At 35.3% G+C, this 19,029-nt stretch overlaps 1 protein-coding gene across 2 annotated transcripts in view; it reads left to right on the top strand.

The window, feature by feature from the left end:
• SYNE1 (spectrin repeat containing nuclear envelope protein 1) overlaps window positions 1-19,029 on the top strand; it is a 308,749-nt gene that overhangs the window by 150,928 nt on the left and 138,792 nt on the right. For both annotated transcript variants that reach the window (XM_038177603.2, XM_038177600.2), the window contains 14 exons: window positions 1,556-1,738; window positions 3,160-3,303; window positions 3,639-3,794; window positions 5,639-5,803; window positions 6,097-6,269; window positions 7,114-7,267; window positions 7,400-7,543; window positions 9,968-10,132; window positions 11,631-11,948; window positions 13,238-13,393; window positions 14,238-14,408; window positions 15,352-15,678; window positions 16,990-17,142; window positions 18,444-18,611. In XM_038177603.2, the coding sequence (XP_038033531.2) occupies window positions 1,556-1,738; window positions 3,160-3,303; window positions 3,639-3,794; window positions 5,639-5,803; window positions 6,097-6,269; window positions 7,114-7,267; window positions 7,400-7,543; window positions 9,968-10,132; window positions 11,631-11,948; window positions 13,238-13,393; window positions 14,238-14,408; window positions 15,352-15,678; window positions 16,990-17,142; window positions 18,444-18,611 (2,577 nt within the window). The remainder of the gene's footprint in view (window positions 1-1,555; window positions 1,739-3,159; window positions 3,304-3,638; window positions 3,795-5,638; window positions 5,804-6,096; window positions 6,270-7,113; window positions 7,268-7,399; window positions 7,544-9,967; window positions 10,133-11,630; window positions 11,949-13,237; window positions 13,394-14,237; window positions 14,409-15,351; window positions 15,679-16,989; window positions 17,143-18,443; window positions 18,612-19,029) is intronic.

The raw sequence follows: 19,029 nt of genomic DNA, 5'->3' as shown, positions 1-19,029 counted from the left end.
ATGAGATTGTTTAACCTTCAGGTACACCGTATGACAGAAGAAATTCCTATCATTTTTTCTATCAGAAAATACCATGACCAAAATCATTTCCCCCTGTTTCTGGTAAATTTACTTTCCCTTGTTTATTTAAAAGGGTAAGCACCACTTTACTAATGTGACAATTTTTTTACTATCCAAAATGAGAGTGTTTTAAGAGTAAATACAAGCGTTAAAAATAAAAATAAAATAAAATCCAGTCATCTTGGAAATTAAATAAGAGTTTTAGCAAAAACAATTTCCAAAACTGGTAAGACTTTTTTTTTTTTTTTTAAATCACTGCAGCCTATTCGTAACATAAGGCCTTAGTTTGATCTCCTTCTCCCTGAAACTTTAAATGAAATAAACTTTTCTGACATGTAGTAACTGCTTTAATACTTTGAGGCATGTCATGGGAGCCTATATAAACTTACAATTGTATTTTCTTTCTTTTAAGTTAATATTCTGTCTGTTAGCACCTTTGGTGTTATTAAGTCACAAGGCAATCACACATTTGATTTTAATAAAGCAAGAGCTTGGACAAAGTATTTCAGAGCTAACAGACCCTTTGCATTCTCTGATAATAGCTCCAACTGTACACATAATCAGTACCTTAGTAAATTTTTAGTCAAGCTGTTTGTTTACAACATGGATGTAACCTGATTACTATGAATATTAAGCTAATTGTGTGTCATGTAAGCATAATAGTAGTTTAAAATAACTTCATTGATATATAGAACTGCTAAATTCACTTGAGTCCTAAAGGCTCACAAAATATTTTAATAATTACAAGTTATAAGAACACTATCCCAACACATTGGAATTTAAAAATCTGGCTATTTCCTTACAGTATCTAATATTTACTCTTATATTTCTATATAGTCTTTGCATACCAACATTGTGAAAGAATACTGTGAACAAAAATACTTTGAGTCAAGAAAGATACCCTGAGGATGTGGAGGATAAATCACACAGCTCAAATGTTGCTCAGGGTCTGATTGTTAACCCCTGCCCCTACACATGCATTGGAAGTCCAGTTTGGCTGTCTCCAGTGGGCAAGGCTTTTTTCCTGTGTTCCCTCAGAGCAGGACCCTACCCCTGAATGTAGCTTCAGCTACATGTCATGCTGTGCCAGGATACTGGTTTTCTGAAATCAAAGTGTTATCATTTTCTGTACTGTGAAGATTTAAAGAAACATAATGCCCTGTTAAATGTCTCATGAAGTGCAGAACATACAGATAAACCAAGAGGTAGTATATACATTGTTTAGACTCATGGCATTTCTGGATTAAGTAGCTATTGTCCCTATAATATAAATGATTGTCCCTCATATGAATGTCCCATATAAATGTGAATAATATTAAAATGGAATATACTGAAATATGAATTAAAAAAAAAAAAAAATAACATGCAGAAACAATAAATTCCATTCTCTGTTAAGTTTTCTGTGACCTTGCCACTCACCTTTACTGGACCCAAAATTAACAAAAAGAGCTTTTACTGAATACAACCAATTAACTTATTTTATTATTGTTTTTAGGAATTCTTATCAGAAAGTGAGAATGGACAACATAAACTAAACCAGTTAGCATCCAAAGGAGAACTGCTGTGCTCTATTTTACCAAAGGAGAAGGGTAAAGTTATCCGGGACAAATCTGCTACTGCTAAAGAAGATTGGAAAAAATTAATCAGCACCCTCCACCAGAAGGAATCTGCACTGGAGGTACAGAGCAAGTCACAGTGGGGAAATATTTGATCTAAATTTCCTTTTTGCTTTTTGTTTCAAAACACATTCATCTTAATAGAGGTCTTTACAGTTTAGATTTCCCACTATAGCAGTAAGTGTGTATGATGAAGCAGGATCTGTTTATGATTGAAGACCCAGTAGAGAGGTAAACTTTGTTGTTTTGATCTGCAAACTGGTGAAATGTAATAATTTTGAATAACTTTCTAAATAAACCCTAGTGGTGTTCTCTTTTCAGAGCTCACAATTCAACCAGCACATAAGGTGAATATATTTAAAACATAGTCTCTTTTAAGGTCATAGGTTTTAAGGTCAAAAGGTCTTAGCTGGAATTCCTTGCATAGTGTAGGAGAATTAAAGTTCTTATGCCTTCCTGTTTCAAACCAGTACTGTCTGGCCAGCTGTACTGTCTGGCTGAGATGTTAACTTTCCCTGAGAAAGTTTCCTGCTGAGAAAAAAAAATAAAAAAAATAATAATAATAGTGTTTAAATAGATTAAATACATCATGTAGAAAAGGTTTTTATTATTATTATTTATTTTATAAGAAAATTCCCAAGTAGCAAGACCTTAACTTACTTTGTATCAAGGTAGCCATGGGAAGGGAGATTTCCATAGATGTTAATCTTTTTGTGCCCAGCATTTTTCAGTCTCATAGGCCTAGTCTTTCTTTCTGATGCAGAAGTGATAAGGCTATAGCTAAAAAGAAAACAAAATCAGTCTGAAAATAAAATAGTAACTAGGGCATAGGAACTGTGCTGTTCAGATTTCTATTACATAAGAATTATTTCAGGTGCTGTTTTTTTATAATGCAGCATAAACCTTTAAGAAAATTATGCAGGATGAAAGAATGCCTACACATATCTTACACATACATTTTTAAAACTTTCTACTAAAAGAAAATATAATTAGAAGTGAGTATCAGGACTGGGTTGAGCTTAGTCATACAGGCTCTAAGAATAATGTCAACCCATTTAAGGGGGGGAGATGCTCTTAATGACTGCAGGCAGATTCGACTGCAGGCAGATGCAAGGTAACTTAGATCCCAAAGTAACCTTGATTCAGACTCTCTTTGCTGTGTGAGATACACTTATATTGAGTCAAAGCTCATATAATTTGTAAAGCTTTCAATCCAGAGAAAATTTGCTTCATTCTCTCAACTGTATAGACATACAGCATTGTTGCCTTTGTTTTGTTTTTTGAAGAGCTCTCTCAGACTTTTCTTTTGGTGTCTATGTATGGGCAGGGGCAGAGTCAGTGATATTTATTTTGAACAGCTGCGGTAGTGTTTGGCTGCAATAATATGTGTGTATTTTGTGTCTACTTAATCTGTGGGTTGTACATTACAGCTATACCCATTGCAGGGGGACTTTATAAATTTGTATATTACATGTGTTCCCAGAACTTAAAGATCCAGATGAAGGACTTTGAAGCAACTGCTGAGCCTCTAGCAGAGTGGCTGAGCACAACTGAGAAGATGGTACAAGGAAGTAGCAGTAGGCTCCATGATCTTCCTTCCAAGAGGAGAGAACACCAAAAGTTGCAGGTGACTTCTTAAAACCTTTTGACAGAACCAGCTTTTTCACTCCCATCCTGCTGGCCTCATTGATGCTTTACAAGCTCATGATCACTCTGGCATCCTAAACACTAAGTAAGAGGAGAACTAGTTTCAGGGGTCGCTGTTGATGGTCCTGTTCCATCGGAGTTCACATCTCCAAATTTCTTAACGACATGCTGCTTCATTGCTATAGCTGTATGGTGTGCCTTCACAGTACACGTGCCATTTGTCATTTCTATATTTCATGGGGCCTTTAAGCTGCTCTCTTCCTTGGTCTGCTTCCTTGCACCCACTCGTAATATTAACGTGCTTGTGCTTTACAGTCTCTCCTTGAGGAAATAAGATGCCACGAGCATCAGCTCAACAGGCTTAAAGAGAAAGCTCAGCAGCTGTGGGAGGAGCAAGCTGTCAGCAAAAGCTTTATGCGCAGAGTGTCTCAGTTGTCTTCTCAATACCTTACTCTAAGCAATCTGACAAAGGTAATGCACCCAGTGTATGTGCTTTTAAGCTGTTCCTTTGATGTTTGTGGAGAAAAAGAAAGATTGAAATGTGAAACACTATAGCTGTCTTGCTCATCTGCTCTGTGGTATGTCTGAGCTTGCACTAGCTTTAAAGAATGAGAAATAGGGACCTGTACAATTTTGTGGGCTGTCAATGAAATAGAATGGTGATTATTTATTTTTTTAAATTTTATTTTAAAGTAATAAATAAAAAAAAAACAACTCCTCATTATCAACAGTTTTGTCCTGACAAGGTGCTTGTATTTTTGATTTTTATTTCAAACATTCAAGACATTTTAGATAAGTGGCATTTTAGATGAGTGGCACCTGAAAACAGACAAACATACAAAAAACATATTTTTCAAAATCTAGGGGAGCTGGGTTTCGGTGTTTTTTTTGTTTGTTTGGTTGGTTGGTTTTTGTTTGTTTTTTTTAAGAAAATGACAAGTCATTATATGGCAATATTATTATTTCATTGTATTCTACAAAGATAACTAACTATTTGCATTGTAAGTATTTTTGTCTAAAACCAATAGATTGTTCTTTAACATTATTTTAAAAGTGTTACCTGTGAGGCTGCTTTTGAAGGTTCAGTGAGAGACATGGGTCAAACTCTGAAGTATCAAGCTAGGAACTGACAGTTTAACCTTTACTACCTTTGTTGTTTATGCAGATTAGAAGGTCTTTGAATGAGGACTGACATTTTTCATGAAGTGCCAGTTATGATGGAGGCTTGGTTTTGAATTAGGCTTGTACTTACTACAGTAATAAGAATAATTAAGGATTTTGGAAGTTTGTTATGGGTTAGCAATACATAAAGTATTTGTTAGAGTAATTGTGTTTTTATTTATTTATTTGTTTGTTTGTTTATTTATTTATTTATTTATTTTTCCTTATAGCTTTCTGTGGAAGTAAAACTATAAAGAATATTTAGAGCTTTAAAAGAGAGCTTTTAGAGCTTTATTTACTGAAAATTCAAAAGGAAAAGATGCAGAAGTTACTAACATTGGCTTATGTGGACAGAACTTGTAGAAGATTTCAGGATAAGAGGATGAGGTCTGAGGAAGAGGATACATATGGTCCACTCAGTGAAGGAAATCATGAAGTTCTTTGGTTTGCCATGAATGTTTGAGACAAATCACTTATATCTTCCTGAGCCTGTTTCAATGGCTTGACTAATTTTCTGTTGCCATGTGAAACACACTCTGTTAAGTACTCCTGTTATTCTTGGGCCTTGTAGCACTGTAATGAGTATTTATTTTTGATATGAGTGAATGTCAGTGATTCTTCAGAAGAGTGGGTAGGAGCTGTTCTTCTGGTTCTGGGAACCAGTTGGATTTACTGAGGGGAAAAAAAAAAAGTTTTCCAATATCAATGAAATAGTGTTGCTCTGGTGGCATAACTTCATATGCTTCACTTTGTCTTGTATATTGACAGATTTCACAAATTATCTTCAGATGAAACACTGAAATGTAATTAGTTAGATATGATGATTCATAAGGAATGGAAAATAATAATAAAAAAAAAAAAACAACAACTCATCTACTTTGCATAAGGGAAACAAAGAGATAAAACTTTAGATTTAGAAAAAAAAAAAGAGGGCATTTCTGAAATTTTGATTACTATATTATGATTGGAAAACTAGTGTGACTTTATGTGTTCCAAATTTATTCCATGTTCAACTCAGTGTACTTGTTATTATCAGTGTATGAAGAGAATTGCTGTGTACAGTTCATGAAATTTATTCTAACATCCTTGAATACGTATGGGAAATAAACAGTCCTTTGACTAGCTACTGATACTAATTGCAGTATGAATTGCAGGAGAAGGTTTCAAGAATGGATAGGGTCGTAGCAGAGCATCAACAGTTCTCTCACAGTATCAAAGACCTCCAAGACTGGGTGGCTGATGCAGTTCACATGCTGGAGTCCTACTGTCATCCCACCGCTGACAAGAATGTTCTGGACAGCCGGATGTTAAAGCTGGAGGTATGGAAACAGACCCATAGTCTGATAATATCACTGCCCAGAATATATTAAAGAGCGGTGCTCAAAAAATAATACTTTGATGTCCATATTTTGGCTGCAGCTTAAAATCTGAGGCAAGCGCTCCAAATTCCAACCTGTTCCTTTGAAGCCCAGCCATGAAAACCACTGTCCCTCTTCTAACTGACTGTTTCTACAAACTGCTAAATTTGATTAGCTAATTTTCCAGTGAATCTAGTTAGCATATTCATGCCCAAATAATGATAAAAATGGAACAATATCTTCTCACATTTTAGGGACTGCTAACAGTGAAACAAGAAAAAGAAATCCAAATGAAAATGGTTCTGACAAGAGGAGAATCTGTTCTGCAAAATACTTCCCTGGAGGGAGTACAAGTGATTGAACAGCAATTGAATACCCTGAAGGACAACTGGGCTTCTCTTCTGTCTGCTTGTATCCAGTGCAAGAGGTAAAAAGGGTGCACAATGATGCTTGATAGTCAAATTTTTGACTGTCGAATTTCTGGAAAAGTTAGTTCACGGTGTGTTATGTATTCAGGAATCAAATTTATATAAAATGACTGCATGTGCATAACATTGCAGGTCTAGAAGCCTTAAATGGCCTATTAGTTTGAAATAGAAAAAGGGAAGGAGACAGTGAGGAACTAAACTTTATTAACACTTATTATCAGTATACTCTTAAAAATGGATTGCATGTTCATAATTGTTTTGTAACTTTTATTTTGAATTGCACTCAATTCCTTGAAATGTTCTCAGAAATGATAAGATCTTAACATGGACAGTAATGGCTGTTCTGTCAAGGTTCTGTCTGTTTTTCCACTTGTTAGCTTTTCACAGGAGGTAGCATAATTACAATATCCAATAAAGATGCTCAAAATAGTAATGTTTAAAATGATAGAATAAAAAAATTCAGGAGAAAAAAAAATGCAACCTTCTATAGTGGAGCATAAATAGTTGAATCATTTTTATTTAAATCATTCAAACAATTAAATATTATAATGCAGCATCAGAAAATTTCTAATTCTGGATCTTATTCTTCCTGTTCCTTTATTTACTAAAAATTGCACACATCAGCTAACTATATCATTTTAACAGACCTCTTTAAACTTCCAAGTTTGAAATCTTAATTTCTCTTTATTGGACAATCAATGCTCCTAGTTAAAACCTGTGGGGTTTTAATGGCTGTTTGTTTAGCTTGCGATACAAGTCTTACAAATATAGTCTAGAGTGATTCAAATAGCATGAGAACCTGAAACTCCAGTATCACAACAAATGTGAATTCTTAAATTGCAGTCAACTGGAAGGAGCTCTCTCCAAATGGACAAGTTACCAGGATGATGTTTGCCAGTTTACCAGCTGGATGGATAAAGTAGAAGCAAGCATGAATGCTTCTGAAAGACAATATGCTGAACTGAGGGAAAAAAATGCTGCCCTCAGCAAAGCAAAGGTGCGTTTGCTTTACAACAAACTAGCAACAAATGCATATCACGTTACAAGCAATAAAAGTCTGAGTAATTGCAAGATTAATCGGTGGTTTGTTTAATGCAGATTATTCATAAATTCTCTTACTGTTTTGCAGCTACTCAATGAAGAGGTGTTGAGTCACAGCAGCCTATTGGAGACAATTGAATTAAAAGGCAGTGGAATGGCTGAGCACTATGTCACTCAGCTTGAACTCCAGGACCTTCAGGAGCGGTACAAGTTGCTCAAAGATAGGATGAGGGTACAGTTTTTCTTTATAGAATCTCATTACATTTTGTTGTCCACAAGGAAGCAGAGGAATTCTTTTGTTTTGTTTTGTTTTGTTTTAATTCTTATTATTTTCTTATTAGAGTTAAATGAAGAGTAAAAGTCTGGGGGAAGCTGTAACTTAATGTATGTGACAGAAAGTTATCAAGGTGCTTTATCAATCTATCTTTTTGTAGCACTGAGCTCTAGATATTTTCAAAAAGGTTCTGAAGATCTGAATCTGTAAATAAAATAAAAATAAAAATAAAAAAATAATCAAGTGAATAGGTCAAGGAATTCCATGCCAAAAGTGTAACTGACTTCAGTGAAGCTATGACTTTATTCATTGTGACTGAAAATTTGGAAGCACCTCTGAATATCTATGGTTTTCATAAATGTAGGTTTTGCAATAAATGTAACCATATGAGCAGGTAAATCAAAAATGGTTGACAATTATAGAATCTTGCTGCTCAACACAAACCTTATTAGCAAGTAAATTGACTCTAATGTTGAAAGACCCATCGGGACTTGGACTTGACCATCCTTGGGGCAACTTGGGATATTCTGTTCTGTTCTAGTAAGTACTATGTTTACTGGAAAGTGTTAATATGGTAGATCTTGAAAAGATTAGGGCATGAAGTATGATACAGAGGAAATAATGAAAGACTTAGTGCATGTAGTAAGGCCAGGTGGTTACCTCCAGTTAACCCATTTTTTTTCTGTGCTGATTAAACCATACCAAATGTATGATCAGACATATCACTTTTCTTCATGACATGTCTCGAGGATGTCTTTTTCCTGTACAAAGGGCCAAAATTCATTTTTTCTGATGCGTAAGTGATTGCCTGTTTTGTGGTACTCCCTTCCACAACCACAAAGAATGCATTATACTGTCTTCCCTGGACCTCCTCAGAATGAGCTCAAGCTTGCCAGAGAGATAAGTGAAGTCCCAGGAAACATCAGTGGATACCTAGTATTCCTGTTAGCACGGGGAATTCTCTAAACTTTACCTTTTCCTGCAGTTTGCTCTTGCAGAAAGCTGTACAGAATGCCTGTACTGACTAATTGTATGGAAAAAGCTTGATTAACAGTATGGGAACAATGAGAAACCGTTGGTTGCTCACAGGGGCAAGAGCTCTGTATGTCTTTCCTAATACATGTATAATGATAAGCATCCCATCTTTCTCTTTCCACCTAATACCCCGGATGACTTCTGGTCTTCCCCACTCCCAGCTGTAGTGATGATGTTAAATGTCTAGACCACATTTAACCCTTAGGAAGTTGTTCAAAGGCACTAGCTGGAGAGTAAAAAATCGGGGGGAAACACCAGTTTGGTAACTAATGAAATGTATGCCTTGAGTTTGTCACTTGAAATCTTCTCCATTTAATCATGCTTTGGCCAGGTGAAAAACCTGGCAAACTTCTGCAAGCGTTTGTGGTCCAAATCAGAGCAGACTAAGACCTGAAATTCCCTGCAGCCACTAGTAAGAGGCAAGAGAATTAGTCACTGTTCCCAGTAACCCACTGTTTCCTGTGAGGACAGGACATTTAAAAACGGGCAGCAGTACTCTTTCTCCCATTGCCCTGAACTGTTACGAATAGATAAAGCAGACTATAGATTTACACGTATTTGTGAAAACATTTTTCTTCTTGCGTAGCCTGCTGCCCTGGAACACAGCCTCTGTTACCTTCATATGAATTTTCCTCCCTGCTCCCTTCAGTTCCTCCAAGGTCTGAATTACATGTAGTACAATTTTCTTGCCAATGGAAAGATCAGTCTTGTGCTGATGCAGGATGCATTTCTTTCTGTATTCCAGATATGGTAATATTTTAGTGCTGAGTTGTGAAATTGTTTGCTCACCCACATACATGGACAACCTGCAGTTTTATTCTTAGCACGTTCTATAGGAATTGCCCACAAAGGACTCAGATAGTCTTCAAACCTGAAGATATTAGATACTCTTAGGAGACTATTGTTCTACTAGCATAATAATAATAATAATAATAATAATAATAATAATAATAATAATAATAATAATAATAATAATAATAATAATGTAAGAAAAAATCCTGAGCTTATAGTCTCATCAATAACTTTAGTAAACAATTTAAATGGTATAAGAAATAAGCAGATCTTTTGTTGTTATAAACTGAGGTTTCATTTAAAATTAAACACTGATCAGAATTTCAAATCCCAGAATTCACAAATTTAAGTGAATAATTGTTAAGGATAATTATCTCTATCTCCACATTTGAGCCCTCTTTCCTTATAATCAGTCAAACCATCCTCAGAATCCAATTAGTCTTGAATTCTTGGAAAGCTTAGCATCAGACACAAACTATGATCTCAGTACTGGATTTATGTTTTTTTTTTTTTTTGTTTAATGATACACTTATGTATAAACATTTTAACAAACAGGAAGCAGTAACAAAAGCCGAAGGATTGCTTAACCTACATCAGGAGTACCAAAGACATCTGAAAACATTTGAAATATGGCTGGAGAAGGAACAGGAAAAACTTGACTGTTTATTACATCTTGAAGGTGATGTCCAGAAACAGGAGGCAACACTCCGAGATTTACAGGTACAGTATTTGTAACACCCTAACTAAAATAATAAATAAATCCTACTTGTAAAATAACAGAATATTAACTGCTGGACAAAAAAATACATCTTTGTTTGACTTAGAAACATGTTATATCTAAGTAATATACTGCTTGAAAGTGAAGTCCGTGGGAACATTAATGTTCATTTCCAGATAAAAGCATCAGGACTCGAATGAATTCTTCTGCCGTACTAATGCAGGTTTCTTGCAAGGACTGAATTTATTTTAGATGTTAGCCTATAGTGAAGGAACTATCTATTTTCCCTGTGTTTCATAGAATATCAGAAGTATTCTTTTCATTGAGTTTTCACCTTTTATTGCTTACAGTCCAATACTTACTTCCCTACCTTTAAATTGTTCCAGTCATATAGGCTGCCTCACATGGTGAGGTGGGAAGATTCTCGCTGAATCCCCCAGGTGATAATGAAGGGTGAACCTAAAGTACTACAGTAATCTCTCAGTTATAATCTTAAAAGGACTAAAGATACTTTCAGGCTTGTTGCTGAATTAGGAAAAGGGCTGCACTTGAGTTTCCACGTTACTAAATATTTATTACTTTTGGCCAGGTGAAAAACCTGGCAAACTTCTGCAAGCGTTTGTGGTCCAAACCAGAGCAGACTAAGACCTGAAATTCCCTGCAGCCACTAGTAAGAGGCAAGAGAATTAGTCACTGTTCCCAGTATCCATCCCAATGTTCCCTGTGAGGACAGAACACTGAGAAAATCTTTGTGCAATCAATGTCTCTGTATATAAACCTTAATATTAAGAGTTTAGAAAATCTGAATCCAGTTTGAAAATCTTAGCATACATTTCAAATACAAACCAAGAAGACATATAACTGTATTTTGGTCAGATCATTTCCTGATTAGGTTTCCTCGTCTGATTGATTCCCTGCATACTTTCTAACCAAGTTCTAATAAACATGGGAGAAAAAAAAAAAAAAAAAAAAAGCACACATATATCCAGAAGAAGGTTTTGAATTATTTTGGGATTATGTATCAAACATAAATAGAAACATAGAAATAATTAGGTGTCTTAATTAAAAATAAATAAATAAAATGAACCATCATCTTGTTCCTTGCTTTTAAACAAATTTAATTTTAGAATCAGTCTTACAGTGTGTTTGTTACAGCTGGAAAATTTTGAGCTTAAGGTTGTGCTGAATGGGTTGCAGGCTCCCATGACAGCTCAGGCAGCCACTGTTTCAGAGTCCATTATAAGGCTAGGAGGGGAAGGAATTTAATGTAAATTTTGTCAATATTTTTCTACAACTCTCTTGTCAATAATAATAATAGTGGATTTGCTTTGTAAGTGAGCATGTCAGCAAGGTCTTATTAGAAATAGTGTAATGTGTGTTCAACTATAGATAAAGGATATGGATAGATAACTGCTTTTCTCTGAAGTAGAACCAGGGCTTAATTTGTCACGTGTAGCAACTGCTAATGTAGAATATGTATCCATAACTCTGCCTTCACAGGAGCTGCAGGTTCACTGTGCAGAAGGACAAGCCTTACTGAATGCTGCTGTTCATGCCAGAGAGGAGGTGATTCCCTGGGGCATGCCCCAGATAGAAGACAGAGCCCTGGAATCTGTACGGCAAGATTGGCAAGTTTATCAGCACAGGCTTTCTGAAGCAAGAAGCCAACTAAACGCCACTGTGAGCAGGCTGAGGTTAATGGAGAAAAAATTTCAGAAAGTTAATGACTGGCTAACAGATTTGGAGGAGAAAGTTGCTGTCAGGACTGGTAGGCAGTCTAGCAGAGCAACAAAGGAGATGCAGCTTCAACAAATGAAGGTAAAGAATATAGTGAAGGAATTACATAAATAAGGAATGTGAGATTTCCACATCAGTGCCTAGTATGAAAATGTCAGGAATCATTGAGATCATCTGAGTGTAGACACTCAGAATGATGTATCCAAGAGAGTTTTGTGCCTTCTGGGTCCAGATTTCCCCTGTTCTACTTATAAAACAGTGGTTATACCAATGCTGAAATCTGATAAGGATTATCTGTAATTCCTGTGCTCTGTGGAATGAAAAGATATTACTGAGGTTCTGGAGTGGGAAAGAGTTAATATAGTAACAAAATAAAATGTCATAAGCCGTGTTGTGAAGTCTCTGCTGTGTTGATGCAGTGGTTTTCTTTAGTCACTAAAAGTGGAAGACATGGTTCTGAAGAAACAAAGGAAGCGCATTTATAAAAATCCAAGGTTATGGTTTACGGTCTCTTTTAGAATTTGGGCAACAGGAAAAAATAAAAATAAAAAATTGTAGGACTTCCAGCCTGCAATTCTATTATTATTCATTAAAAAAGTACTAAGTCTATTGTAATAAATTCAGTCCATTTAATACTGTAAAAACATAAAATAAATCACAGAATGGCTCTGGTTGAAAGGGAACTTAAAGATCATCTAGTTCCAACCCCACTGCCAAGAGGGTTGGGTCTACCCAATAGATCAAGTTGTCCATCCAACCTGATCTTGGGCACTTCCAGGGATGTGGCATCCACAACTTCTCTAGGCAACCTGTTCCAGTGCTTCACCACTCTCTGAGCAAATAATTTACTTCCTCCTAACATTTGAACTAAACCTTCCCTCTTTTAGCTTAAAACCATTCTCCTTTGTCCTATCATTATTTGCCCATGTAAAATGTCACTCTCCATCTTTTTTATAAGCCCTCTTTAAGTACTGAAGGGCTGCAGTGAGGTGTGCCTGGAGCTTTCTCTTCTCCAGGATGAACATCCCCATTTCTCTCGGCCGATCTTCACAGGAGAGGTGTCCCAGCCTCTGACGCCAAGATCAACTTTGTGTCCCTCCTCTGCACACACTCTAACAGGTCCACAACTTTCTTGTGCTGGGGAGCCCCAGACCTACTCCAAATGGAGCTACACCAGGGCAGAGTAGTGGGGGGCAAAACATCCTCTATGTTTATTCAGTTAACCGTCATCAGATTCTGTTTAATTTTCCTGTTGTAACTCCAGGTATTTGTTTTCCTTTCAATGGTTTCCTAACCATTACAACTAAATTCCTGTTGTGTTTAAGTTGTTTGAATTAGTCATACAATCTGGGTAATGTCTTTTGTCATAGAAGTGGCATGAAGAAATTACAATCTACAAAGATGATGTGGAGGAAGTTGGGATATTAGCTCAGCAAATACTAGAGGAAAGTCTCACTACAAGCAGAATGGGAAGCCAGGCTACACAGCTTACATCTCGATATCAAACTCTCCTTCTTCATGTCTTGGTAAGCAATGATTAAGTAATTAATTTATAGATTCATAGAATCATAGAATATCCCAAGTTGGAAGGGACCCACAAAGATCATTGAGTCCAACTCCTGGGTCCAACTATTCATTATAAAATTATAAATAGTCAGTTGAGAAACAGGTAAGATAGACTTTCTTAATTAGATTTTATCAAATTTTATTCCTTACTGCAGATTCCATAATACAATGTTCACATACATATCTGTGTTTATATAACTATCTACATATAAATATATACACACATTTATAACTCTATATGTGTAAAAAACCATGCATACACATAGATTTCATTGGTCTAAATGCGTTAGAGAACAATAATCAGGTTGAAGCTCTTTCAGATTCAGTATTGATCAGATGTTGTTACTACCTTTTTTGTCAGCTTCAGGAGAGAAACTCAGAATTCAGCAGATTTGAAGGCTGAATTACTACTAGAGAAATGTTTTCAGGTTACCATATATATATATAATATAGATAGATGTGAGCAAAAATAAATGGATAAGGTACAGTGTTCAAGTCACTTTAGGTAGAAAGTGCTTCATAGTGACATAATCACAAGTCACTATACAAATTGCAAAATATAAGTCCCTTCTCCATGTCTAGCATTTACTCAGTTTTAACATTAGTGATTGTGGTATGTACACTCTGACAAGACCCCAGTAAGAATTATCCATTAGATATGAAAGGACTCAAAAATTATATATTTAATCTTAGTATATCAGGTTTTATTGATAAGTGGCAATTTATTGCTCTCTCTAACCAATAGCTATGATAAACATCAAGGTATTTCTCATTTCTTCCCCTAACCTCCATACCTGTTTGAAGGAACAAATAAAGTTTCTGGAAGAAGAGATACGCAGTATGGAGGAATCAGAACTGGCTTTTAGTGCTTACACAAATTGGTACGGAGCTACTAACAAGAACTTCAGAAATGTGATCACCAAGTCTGATGTGTTGGATAAAACAGCAATGGAGAAAAAAGTGCAGGAACTAGAGGTACAGTGTTCTTGAATACAGTTGTTTTTTGTCTTCAGTTTCTGTTCACCAAGAAGTGCCTATATTTCAACACGTATCTTAACAGCTGCTCAAAATTCTAACTTCACCCTGCCCAGAGAAGTAAACAGGATAAAGATCACCAAATATAAAAGTTTGTGTTCTCATGTCATATACGTATTACATCACAGTTTGGTTGGTGAAGTTATGCATTGTCATAAATAATATAATCCTCTCTTTCCATAAGGCATGTTTTATGCCATAAGGCATATTTTGTTTCAGGTTAAAACTTAGAATAAATTTCCCTCCCACATCATCCTGCCACATTTTATACCAGTATGCATTGTTTCCTGTGCATTGTTTCCTGTATGCATTCCTGTATTTATACCAGAAGTAATAATATTATATACTTAATTATAATTCCCGTATTTATACTAGTATGCATTGTTTCCTGTTTTACTTCATTGAAATAATTCAGTAGTAAAACTCACATTTCATCTGAGTTGCAAATGAGTTTTTCATGTTTCCTGTAGCTTAAACATAATGCACTAAGTGAAAACTTTCATCCATTACAGAATTTGAGTATGAATCATCTTTTGATAGACCTGAGTTTCTGTGTTTATGTTCACAAGCCCAGTGCAGAGCAGAAGCATTCGTTTGTTGTTGTTGTTCTTTTGTGTTTGTTTGTTTGTTTTTTGCTTCTTTCTAGTTTATCACAAGTTTACCTCAGGTAATTTTGTAATTAAAAGCCCATTTAATTTCCATAGCAATTCCTTGTGTCCTTAAAAATAAATAAATAAATAAATAATAATAATAATAATAATAATAATAATAATAATAATAATATAAAGTGTTATCCTCTCACTAATAATAGAACTACACTGAATCAAAAAGAAAGAGACAAAAGCTTGTATGCATTTTCTGTTAACCAACATTTCTTTCACAGCTGCTGCTGAGTGATATGGACATAGGCCACAGTTTACTAAAATCTGCCCGTGAGAAGGGGGAGCGAGCTATAAAGTACATGGAAGAAAATGAAGTTGACCAGTTAAGAAAAGAAATTGGTGATCATGTGGAACAGCTTGAAGAGTTGGCTGGATCCATCAGGAAAGAACACATGACTTCAGAAAAATGCCTTCAGTTGGCAAAGGAGTTCTCAGACAAATACAAGGCACAGACTCAGTGGCTCACAGAGTACCAAACCATGTTACATGCTCCAGTGGAGCCAAAGAGTGAACTCTATGAGAAGAAGGCCCAGTTGTCCAAATATAAGGTAAAAACTGATCATATCATTGCACTATTGAATGAATTTTGACCTATAGACTTGCAACAAATCTGATGCAAGTGTCTGTTCAAGTGCCCTCAATAGATTTATGAGATATCTCTGATCTGGGTGTCTAAATTAGCAAAAAAGTGAAAAGATGCATAATGCCTACACCTATGAATCAGAGTGGGCACATAGATATGCAAAGTGAAAGTTTTAATAAGGCTTCTACATTTGAAAATGTCCTGTTATGAAACAAAATTCTATTTCTATTTTTACATGTGAGCAATTCCTTTGACATCAACAGAGTTAACTTCCATTTAAGCCAGGACAGAAAATAATTGGTCTCTCTTCTCTGCAGACATTTCCCCTGTCTACATTTGCTTAATCATCTTTCTGGTTAAAGCTGAATGTCCCAGCTCAACTGACATCCAGGACAGTCAGCTGCTATGGCTTCCTCTGTTTTTAATTAACATTTTTATGATTTTTTTTTCCACTTGTAAAAGTGAGTAGAAAATAATTGAGATCAAAACTGTTGCCTATCTTAATGATGCTTTTATGAAATACTCCAGGCTTCCATACGTTTCGTAAGATGTACACTGGGCCTGGCTGGAATGAAGACAGCTCTCCTCATAGCAGCCCATACAACTCTGTGTTTAGCATTTATGGCTAAAACAGTGTTGTCAGCATACCAATGCTTTTGCTGTTGCTGAGCAGTACTTGCACAGCACTCAGGCTTTCTCTCCAAACCACTTATCCACCCCATCTTCCTGCAAGCTTAAATACTCAGACATATAGAAGATCTGTGTGCTTGCTTGCTACATGTTTGAGGAGCTTGTATCTCACTGCTAAGTGATAGATACTGCCATGTACTATGCTGTCTGACCCAGTAGCGCAACAATGACAACAGGAGCTCAGACTGGATACCCTTTATATTCAAGACTTAAGCATTAATCTGTTATATATTATCTCCCTAAGGGCAGGGATTTGGTGATGATTGCCCACCTATTTACAGAATTTGTTCCTCAGAGCAAATTTTATCCTTAGCATTTAACCATTCACACATATTAACTCACTTTCCTTTAGCAGCTCCAAATTGTTAGGCATGCTACTAGGCAATCACAAAAGGATCAATTGCTGTTATGTTCCTGCAAAGCTGTTGTCTCAGGGCATAGCTGGAAAAATATAGTCCCACAGTAGTGGCAAAGTTCTTCTCATCTGGAAAGTATGATATACGGCCATACTTCAGATCAAAGGTGAGCGAATGAAATAGATCTTCAGTGCTCAATTAATATTTCACAATTCTTGCTTGCACTGTAGTCCATACAGCAGACCGTTCTGTCCCACGAGCCTTCAATAAAATCAGTGATTGAAAAGGGAGAAGCACTTTTTGATCTGGTGAATGATGTGACTCTAAAGAGCAACATTCAAGACCTTCAGAGCAGTTACCAGGAACTCTGCAGTGCAACAAAGGTAAAAAGTCAGAAAGAAAAATTAAGGTTCTTCCAAATTACTATATTTTTCCCCTCTTTGAGAAGTTGACTATTTGTTTCATACTTCTATAATGTTACACCCTGCACACAGAGCCAGTTAGGTTTCCTTACCTTTTATTTGTCTCTTGCTTCTGCTACATCTCACACAAACTTCATTTAATCTAGTTTCACTACTGAATGGAGGTCACTGAAGAAAATGAACTGTAAGATGGATTCAAGTTAATTCAGCAAGGACAATATAAATTAACATTGATTCATTGATTCATTGAGTCTACATGAATCTACATGAGTCTACATGAATCTACATACAGTAATACTTTGAAACACCCAATACTAAATACGTCCTTAAGTATGATTATGGCTACAGCTTTTAATAGGTTATACCCCTAACAAGGAAAAGCTCCACAAATTAAGTTAAAGTCCTTTTACCATCTTAATCGTTATTCATTATGAATGTTATTATTTTCATCATTATTTAACTTAAATTATTTTATTAATAATTTATTAATTTATTTTAACAATATTTTAATTATTTATTTTTATTAATAATGTAATTAATAGTTTATTATTTTATTATTATCATTATACGTGTTGTGTATATGTCATCATATATTCATTACCATCATTATTCATCATATTAAGTCCTTAAACCATCTTATTAAAGTCCTTTTAATTTCCAATCCATCCATCCAATAATATATTATTTTTTTCACAGCTGATTTTTAAATTTGTACAGCCTGTTTTGTACCACAAAACTGATATCTGTTGTAGTAGACATAATTTGGATGAGTTAAATTCAGTAAAGTACATGAAAAGCTTTTTTAAAGGGGGGAAAAATAATATTATCTCAATGTATTTACTCATGGTTTTGTGTGCTACAGTCACAAGTAGATGTACGTATAAAGGCAGCAAATACCTAACCATAGCATTTGGTAGGTCATTTGCAGTCTCTCAGTGTCTGTAATAGCTATTTTGAAATGAATTTAATGTCAAGTTAACAATGTTTATTTTCTCAAAGAAACAGAATCTTCACTGTTTTCTTCAACCTTCTCAGTATACTATTTCACCCTAAATAAAAATGCCACTCAGTACCATAGATTTTTTTCACACAACTAACCCTGTTGGTATCTGGTTTAACAGTCTAATGACAGGACTCACTCACAGGAATATAAATTTGGAAGATTCTTATTATGCTTTCAAGATCTTGGTGTTTTGTTTTGTTTTATTTTGTTTTGTTTTTATTATTCTTATGTTTTAATTTTGGTCATTGTGAACCTGCAGGCATATGTTGACACTTTAGAGGTGAGAGTAAAAGAACATGAGGATTACAATAGTGATTTGCAAGAAGGAGAGAAATGGTTACTACATATGTCCAGCAGGCTGGTTAGCCCTGACCTCATGGAGAGTAACAATCTTGAGATAATCACTCAGCAACTAGCCAACCATAAGGTGGGTTTGTTACTTTGGTAAACCTTCTTTATTGGGTAAATTGGAATTTTTCTTCTCTGCTTCTGTGTCTTCACTCCAAAGCTCTAGTTATTTCTCATTCATCTGTTTTATTCCTCCTACTGTTAACAGTGAAAATGAGCACCAGTGTCATTAACACAATGAACATATTTACTTTGTTGTAGCACTGTATCTTGGATCAAATTGAATCTGCACAAGAGCTTTGTTGTACTCTGATCTGAATTTCATGTCAGACTCTTTATGAGAAGTTCCAAGAAATAGACCACAAAAGGCAGATTAGGGTCTTTTTACTCCTAAGGTGTTTTTGATTCTGACACTTAAGGAAAAATAATAATAAATTTTCAAGTATTAAGGTGTCATATTTCATCTATTGATTTAATTCAAGATATTGTTACTGATG

Source organism: Anas platyrhynchos, chromosome 3 (genome assembly GCF_047663525.1).
Source record: "Anas platyrhynchos isolate ZD024472 breed Pekin duck chromosome 3, IASCAAS_PekinDuck_T2T, whole genome shotgun sequence".
In the NCBI taxonomy this organism is placed as follows: Eukaryota; Metazoa; Chordata; class Aves; order Anseriformes; family Anatidae; genus Anas; species Anas platyrhynchos.
This window is presented reverse-complemented; position numbering and strand designations above follow the sequence as displayed.